This window comes from Teleopsis dalmanni, chromosome 1 (genome assembly GCF_002237135.1).
Source record: "Teleopsis dalmanni isolate 2A chromosome 1, ASM223713v2, whole genome shotgun sequence".
NCBI lineage: Eukaryota > Metazoa > Arthropoda > Insecta > Diptera > Diopsidae > Teleopsis > Teleopsis dalmanni.
In genome coordinates, this window is record NC_051846.1 from 80,087,471 (window position 1) to 80,095,597 (window position 8,127).

Here is an 8,127-nt window from a genome sequence, read left to right on the forward strand (position 1 = left end):
TTCAAGCGCTAATGAAATCCTTTGGATCACATTCGGTATGAATGCGCCCCAACGAGGGTCGAATGCGTTCCAAACATGTTTCAAATACAAAGGAATACATTGAATATACCCTAAATAAAAGCTTTTCATGGCATTTTAACAGTTTGAGAAAGCTATTTTCAACGTATTTACAAAAAAAAACGTAAACAAATGTTTGGTGGTTGCATTTCCTTGAAAACGATGCACCTCTTTTTATAACTTCTACTTCACAAAAAGTACTTAATAGAAGTTAAAAATATGTTTTCATTTTATATTGTAAGGTTTGAAGATATATTTAACGATCATGCAACATTTTTTTAGTTGAAAAAACAGCTGTTTGAAATGGGAACAAATGAATTACAACGAATATAAACACTTCATTCAAAATGAGCTTTAGCAATGATCTGTTCACCTTGCTAATTAATAAAACTCTAAAAATTTTCAATGTTAATAAACTTTTATTCAACTTTTTACAGAGAGAAAAATCGGAACGTTCTCCTCAATCAAAACAAAAAACTTAAAAATATTTGAAATTGAATTTTACTTTTTAAATTCAATAAATGCACAGCCAACTGGGTCGCCACAGTACCCCCTCCTAGCGATGGAGTACTAGCAACAACGCGACACCACAACTAAGTCGACAACACCACTCTTAATCACGAAATTCCGCTAACCTTGCTGGGAAACGCACTACTCTACCAGCTCGTGTCACTTTCGGAATCGGCAACAGGGATTCACGCCTACAATCACCAGAAGTCACTAACTGATCACCATTCAACAACGCTGAAGGCTGACGCGTTTCTGGAACAACCTGTTCAAGATCATCACACGTTAAGTACGCCGCCTTCAACCTATCATTCGAAACAGTCACCTCTCTCCCACGACAAACAATAACAGACGTCTTCTCACTACGACTCAGCACCTCAAATGGACCTTCATAAGGCTGCTCAAGTGGAGCTCGAGCACGATCCACTCGAAGAAAAACGTGCTTACAATTAATAACGTCACGCGGAACATACACAGATGGATGACACTGTCTTGTTGATTCAACGGATTTAACCTTAGCTAAAGCCCTTCGCAACGCCGACACAAAATCAGTCTCGGACGACTTCTGCTTGAAATCCGAAAGCATCTGCCCTGGAACACAAAGAGGATTTCCAAACAACATCTCTGAAGGACTAGCATTTAAGTCTAATTTCGGTGTAGTTCGCAATCCCAACAACACAAGCGGAAGAGACTGCGTCCAATTACTTGAGGAATGACATCGAATGGCTGCCTTCAATGTTCTATGGAAACGTTCAACCATACCATTTGCTTGAGGATGATAAGCCGTGGTATGAAAGTGTTTCACTCCAAGCAATCTCGTCAGTTCCCGAAATACAGCAGACTCAAACTGCCGACCCAAATCAGTGGTAATAGCCTGCGGAGAACCAAAACTTGCCACCCAACCGTCGATAAAAGCCGCTGCAACTTCTTCTGCCGTAATGCCCGACAGAGGCACAGCAACAGGCCACCGAGAAAAACGATCGACGCAAGTCAAACAATAACGCTTCCCCTGAGACAAAGGCAATGGACCCACAATGTCAACATGAACATGCTGGAACCGACTATCAATATCAGCAAACGAACCAATTGGTGTTTTAGTATGCCGCTGAATCTTGGACTTCTGACACGCAATGCAACTACGCACAAACACAGCTACATCCTTAACCAAACCAAGCCAAACATACCTAGCCTGCACCAATTTCCGCGTTGCTCGAATACCAGGATGAGCCAAACCGTGGAGTTTTGAGAGTACCAGCTGCCGACAGTTTGCGGGAACAAAAGGACGAACACGACTGCCTGACACATCACAGTACAGTTCAATACTCGAATCCGGCAATCTCAACTTCTTCAACCCAACACCATCTTCAGACTGGCTCTTCAGCTGAGCGAGCAACTCTGCATCAGTCTTCTGCCCCTCAGCAATTAACTCAATAACATTTGCCTCCAACTGAACCGTAGCAACCCGAGACAAAGAGTCAGCCACCGTATTATCTGCACCAGCCAGATGACGAATATCAGTGCAATACTGACTAATAAACTCCAGCTGTCTTGCACGACGAGGAGATGCCTTCTCACTTATTTGCCTGAACGCAAACGTTAATGGTTTGTGATCCGTAAAAATGACGAAATCACGTCCCTCTAATGCATACTTAAAATGCTGGACAGCTTGATAGATAGCAGTCAACTCACGATCATAAGCACTATACTTAGTCTGCGCTGGACTCAAACCTTTTGAATAAAATGCCAATGGCTGAGTCACACCTTTCACTACTTGTTGGAGAACAGCACCCACCGCAACGTCTGAAGCATCAGTCGTGAGCGTCAATTGTGCATCCAGAGCCATGAAGTTAAGCAACGTAGCTTGGGCAAGATCCTTCTTGCAAGCCTCAAAAACCTCTATATCTTCTGGAGTCCAAGAAATCACCGACTTATCATTCTTGCGGTTACCTGGTGTAAGATGAAACAACCGCTGCTGATTCTGCACAGCGTTACGCAGAAACGGCCGATAAAAGTTCACCATGCCTAAGAATTGTCTAAGCTGTTTCACCGTTGCTGGCAGAGGAAAATCACGAACAGCTTGAACTTTACTCTCCGGAGGACGTAAACCCTTTGCACTAATAACGTGCCCAAGGAACTCGATCTCGGAACAGCCGAACTTACACTTGGCAAAATTCACGGTCAAACCAGTTTCTCTAAGTCGATCTAAAACCAGTCGCAAATGCATTCTGTGTTCTGCTTCATCTTTTGACGCAATTAAAATATCGTCGATGTACGCAAAAACGAAATTAAGATCACCTAGAGTCTCATTCATAAAACGCTGAAACGTCTGGGCAGCATTACGGAGACCGAAAGTCATAAAGCGAAACTCGAACAGGCCAAACGGAGTTGTAATAGCTGTCTTCGGAATGTCTGCCAGTGCAAGCGGTATCTGATGATACGCTTTCTGCAAATCTATCTTCGAAAACATAGTTTTACCATGAAGAATACTCGTCACATCATGAATGAACGGAATCGGATACCGATCAGGTTTAGTTTGCGCGTTGAGCATGCGATAATCGCCACACGGTCTCCAACTTCCATCGCCTTTGCGAACCATGTGAAGTGGACTTGCCCAACAGCTTTTCGAAGGTTGACAAATCCCTGTCTGGACTAAAAATTGGAATTCCTTCTTGGCTTCTTCAAGTTTGGCTCCAACTAAACGTCGGGGACGAGCAAATGACGGCGCACCAAATGTCTCGATGCAATGTTCAACCTTAGTAACTAAACCCATCCGATTTGCACTCATAATGCCTAAATCACGGTATTCATTAACCAGCTCAGCATAAGCTGAAACTGAACCACACACACGCACAGTATCTTCTTGAGACACAGCAGCCTTACCCTTCATCATCAAAGTCGTCTTCGAATCAACTAACCGCTTCCTTTTCAAATCCACTAACAAATCATAGTGATTAAGGAAGTCGGCTCCAACAATAGGACAGCTAACATCCGCAATCACGAACGTCCACGGGAAATCTCTACGCAAACCCAAAGACAAAAGCAGTCGACGCTCGCCAAATGTTTGAATAGGCGTACCATTAGCGGCATATAAATTAACTGATGCAACACTGTTAGCCCTTTGCTTCCAACGACAGAACGACTTCGGTAAAACTGATATGTCCGCACCAGTATCAATGAGAAAAACGGTCGACGTGGCGGGATCTTTAATACTAAGTCGAGCTATACGAACACTAACCCCTTCTCGGCTCGACGACGTAGAAGGAGTGCCTAGTTTTTTGACTGATGAGAGCTTGCCACAAAACTACAGGGCTGCCGACAAGCATTAGCTCTATCACCAAACCTTTCGTGATACCAGCACCAATCTGGATGACTTCCTGGTCGGGAACGAGTTCGCCTACGTCTCCTCGATGACGATCGACTTTGCACCGACTCACTACGACGTAAATCCAAACGACTCAGACGCTGTTCGATTTGCTCAAGCCTTCGTAAAATCACAGCATTCTCAGAATAGGCTGGACAATCAGAGGCTGACGCTACAGCTATCTGTTGAAAATCACCCGCCTCGCAAATACGGTCTGCTAATTTCGCCAGTTCTGCTAGTGCCACGTTCGATGCCTGCAGAATAGCGCGCACTTGTGGTGGCAAACGCTTCAGCCAAAGAGACTTAAGGAACTCATCGCTCACCTTGTCTTTAGCTAACGCTGTCAACTCCGTTAGCAACTGTGTTGGGCGTCTATCACCAAGTTCAACTTCTGACAACAACCGTTGAATCTTCCGCTGCTCGCTCTCACTGTACCGCTCTATGATGCAAGCCTTTAAATTAGCGTATCTTCCAGTTTCAGGAGGATGAAGCACTGCATCACTTACATCGGCGATAACACTTGACTCAATCGCTGCTACTACCGTGTTGAACTGTGTGATGTCACTCGTAATGGCAGCTACTGCAAATTGCGCCTCGATCTGAGCAAACCAAATCTCCGGTCGCTCGTGCCAAAACGGTGGCACCTTCACTGCTACACGGTTTACGACACTTCCACTATCAGAAGCCATTACTACACCTTCGTCTGCAACTGACATCACAGCTCGATAATTAGATATTTAGCTCAGAAGTTAATATTTCTAAATTTAAACTTTTTCGAGATCACGTCGGGGTCACCAATTTAGCAATGATCTGTTCACCTTGCTAATTAATAAAACTCTAAAAATTTTCAATGTTAATAAACTTTTATTCAACTTTTTACAGAGAGAAAAATCGAAACGTTCTCATCAATCAAAACAAAAACTTAAAAATATTTGAAATTGAATTTTACTTTTTAAATTCAATAAATGCACAGCCAACTGGGTCGCCACAGAGCCATTTTCGGGCAGTGTAAACGCCATATAAAACTTTAATAGCACATTTATACTGTTTCATTTAGGTACTTGCACATTTATATATATAAATGAGTGACCGTTCATATTATAATGAGCTCATTTATGCAGCTGATAGATCTTTTATAAACTTCACATAATAAAATATCACACAAAAAAATTGAACATATAATAGGTATATTAAATCATATATATATATATTTTATATGTATATCAATTAAATATTTAATTAATAAAAACAAAGATTTTATTTAATATTTACTTCCTCAGTGTCTTTGCTTACAGCTCAGCTGTAAATTTGTTGTTTTTTCACATTTTACATATAAAAAATATGTAATTTTGGTAATTTCTCTTGTGGAAAATTTGTTTTTAAAATTTGCATTCGATATTTTTCGTTTCATATGAGATGATTTATGAGAATTCACGTCATTTATATGAAAGTACTTTGTATGGGAAATCATCGTTATTAGTGGCTATAATGAGCAAAATTTCCTAAATGAGCTAATTCATATTACCTGCTTTTATCAGAGTTCGGCAAAAGTTTTATATTTTATCAAGAGACTTTATTAAAATTTATTGAGCGCGTGTAAACCCTAAAAACAAGTATGCATAAACAAAAGGCATTGGCGGTTAGATCGGATATTGGTGCTGATATTTTCATATTTTAAAAAATAGTGTACGAGGTAAATTATGTTGGCTGTAATACGAAAAATATTTTAAGAGCTTAAAATAAGTAACACAATGGAGCAGAATAATTTAAGGCAAAATTCAATGATTCAATTAACGGCAATGTTAATAGAGACTATGTCAAAATGTATAAATTTAATTAATTCTGACTATCATTCCAATATGCTTTTGTTGCGACAGCGGCGTAGAAAGTGTTTGCTAAAAATATTAAGGGCAAGAAAATTACAGACTCATATCTTATCAAGTCTTAATCAAAGAATATTATGGAAAACGGTATGATATTTTGTTCGTTATACGATTTCATATGATTTATGTATTTAATACATACATTTTGCAGGACACAAAGAAAGCTTTTTGGGAACGTGAATCTCAAATGAACAATGATCGGTTTTTTAAAGAGACTTATAGAATGAGCCGTTCAACATTCGAATTATTGTGCAAACATTTAAAGAGTTCAGATATGGACTTCAGAAAAGGCATTCCGTTAGAAAAAAGAGTGGCTATTGCGTTGTATACCTTGGGATCTGCAACGGAATATAGGAATATTGCTAACAAGTTCGGTGTTAAGAAAATTACTGTAGACAATATTTTGTTAGATTTTTGTCAAAAGGTATGGAAGATATTATGCCAAATTTATGTAAACCCATTCCCATTGAAACGGCAAAAAGTTGGAGAATGTGTTAGTGGCTTTGAGCGGTTAGGTTTTCCACAATGTTTAGGTGCTATTGGTAAGATTACACATTATTTAAACATACATCCTATATATGTACCTTTGTTTTGAAAGGTTATTGTCATATTAAGGTGCATCCCACAGCGGAAGTTGCAGAAGATTACCTTAACTCTAAGGGTTGGCATTCAACCATGTTGTTAGCTCTGGTAGATTACAAGTAAAATGTTTATGATCTAAATACCATTTATGTAAGTGTAAATATTTCCTTCTGTAGATATAGATTTTTATATATAAATGTTGGTGCCCCTGGACGTTGTAGTGCATCTTATGTTTTTCAAGAATCTGCGTTAAAAAAACAATTGGAAAATGCGACGATTCTTGAGGAAATGACAAAGCAGTTAGGCCAAACTCAAGTACCTGTGGTAACAATTGCAGATTTTTCTTTTAAATTGTCAAAGAGGTAAATCAAAATCAATTCATATCTTTCCCTCTTAAAGATAAAAGTTTTTTTTCTTTCAGAGTAATGAAGCCATATCCTTTTGTAAAAGAGAGTGCTGATCGAGCAGCATATAATGATAAGTTGTCCGAAAGTATAAAAGTTGCTAAGAATGCCATAGGCCATTTAAAAGGCAGGTTCAGACGCATCGGAAACGTGGTTGATAATAATATGCAAAATGTAAACACTGTTATAAAAGCTTGTTGTGTTCTACATAATTTTTTAAACGAACACAATGATGAAATGTACAATCATTGGGTACCAGAGGAAAATAATGAGGAGCTGAATAATGTCACTTACTATGATCTTGTAAATCCTGACAAAAGTGGAATAAACATAAGAAACGCTATTGCTTCATATTTGTGTAAGTTTTTTATAAAAACATTTTGAAAACCATAACGCATAATTGCATAATTTATTTTATTGTGGCTAACTTTTTAGCAAAGTATTTTAAATGTTATTATTTTATTTCATGTTTTTTGAATAGGCACATCAAAAAATGTGCATTCCTTAATTTGTGATTTTTCCAAAAAGCATGTAATTTCTTATTACATTATAAAACAATATATACAGCAATATATTCTATAACAATATATAAAAACAATTTCTGAAAATTAATTTCTTTCGTAAGCAACTTACGAGCATTCTTAATATTAAAACATAACAAACAAATACATAAAATAATTTAAAATATAAATAACTTACAACTATATTTAAATACATTAAAAACATAGCTTTAAACTTAATTAAGTATACACAAAATGATTAAAGCTAATTTAATTTTTATTTAGAAAATTTATGAACGCGCCTTTTAAGTCTTTAAACTCCTTGTTAAAATCTTGAAACTCCTTATTGAAACTTTCAATTGCTGTTGTTCTCCTCTTTTCAAGTTCCAACATTTCACTATTTATTTCCATCAGGCACTCACTTTCTTTCTGGATTATATTATTAGATTCTTCCATTAGTGCAAGCATATGAGATTGAAAAGTGCTCAAGTATTCACTTCTTTTAGATGAATGCGATGTCAATGACTTAGATGAGATTGATGTGTTTGAGTCTTCTACTGGTGAAGATTGTGCCGACGGCGATGGTACTCGTGAGGGTGCTGGCAATGATGACGGTGGCGGTGATGGTGATAGCGGTAGCATCTCTCGAACTGGTGTTGGTGTACGTGCTGGTGTTAACTGTGATAACGGTCGCGGAATGAGTGTTCGTACTGATAACTCCGATGGACGTGATGCTATTGATAACGCCGATGGTACTTCTGAAATAATTTAAAGCTGTTTATTTTACATGCTTACTGTTTGTATATATTAATAATATAAAATCAAAACTGCTG

The 8,127-nt window shown here is 38.2% G+C and overlaps 2 protein-coding genes across 3 annotated transcripts; one reads left to right on the top strand and one right to left on the bottom strand.

The window, feature by feature from the left end:
• Nucleotides 1-3,831: 3,831 nt before the first annotated feature.
• On the bottom strand, nt 3,832-4,978 carry LOC119685790. Its single transcript, XM_038100174.1, has 2 exons — nt 4,904-4,978; nt 3,832-4,524 (listed from the first exon to the last, which is right to left on the bottom strand). The coding sequence occupies exons 1-2, from the start codon at nt 4,976-4,978 to the stop codon at nt 3,832-3,834; spliced, it is 768 nt and encodes a 255-aa protein (XP_037956102.1).
• Nucleotides 4,979-5,558: 580 nt separating this feature from the next.
• Nucleotides 5,559-8,127, top strand: LOC119668107. Of its 2 annotated transcripts, XM_038077504.1 has the most exons (7): nt 5,559-5,726; nt 5,803-5,895; nt 5,960-6,350; nt 6,407-6,509; nt 6,567-6,752; nt 6,812-7,152; nt 7,801-8,127. In XM_038077504.1, the coding sequence occupies exons 3-7, from the start codon at nt 5,996-5,998 to the stop codon at nt 8,064-8,066; spliced, it is 1,251 nt and encodes a 416-aa protein (XP_037933432.1). In that variant the 5' UTR covers nt 5,559-5,726; nt 5,803-5,895; nt 5,960-5,995; the 3' UTR covers nt 8,067-8,127. The 2 variants fall into 2 exon arrangements, with proteins under 2 accessions (XP_037933432.1, XP_037933431.1); XM_038077503.1 differs by having other exon boundaries at nt 5,559-5,895.

Coding starts and splice junctions, on each gene's coding strand:
- LOC119685790 (XM_038100174.1), bottom strand. CDS start 4,978: ATGAAACAGTATAAATGTGCTATTAAAGTTTTATATGGCGTTTACACT. Junction 4,525..4,903: donor AATGGCTCTGTGGCGACCCA/GTTGGCTGTGCA, acceptor TGGTTTGCTCAG/ATCGAGGCGCAATTTGCAGT.
- LOC119668107 (XM_038077503.1), top strand. CDS start 5,677: ATGGAGCAGAATAATTTAAGGCAAAATTCAATGATTCAATTAACGGCA. Junction 6,351..6,406: donor ACAATGTTTAGGTGCTATTG/GTAAGATTACAC, acceptor TTGTTTTGAAAG/GTTATTGTCATATTAAGGTG. Junction 6,510..6,566: donor TTAGCTCTGGTAGATTACAA/GTAAAATGTTTA, acceptor TTCCTTCTGTAG/ATATAGATTTTTATATATAA.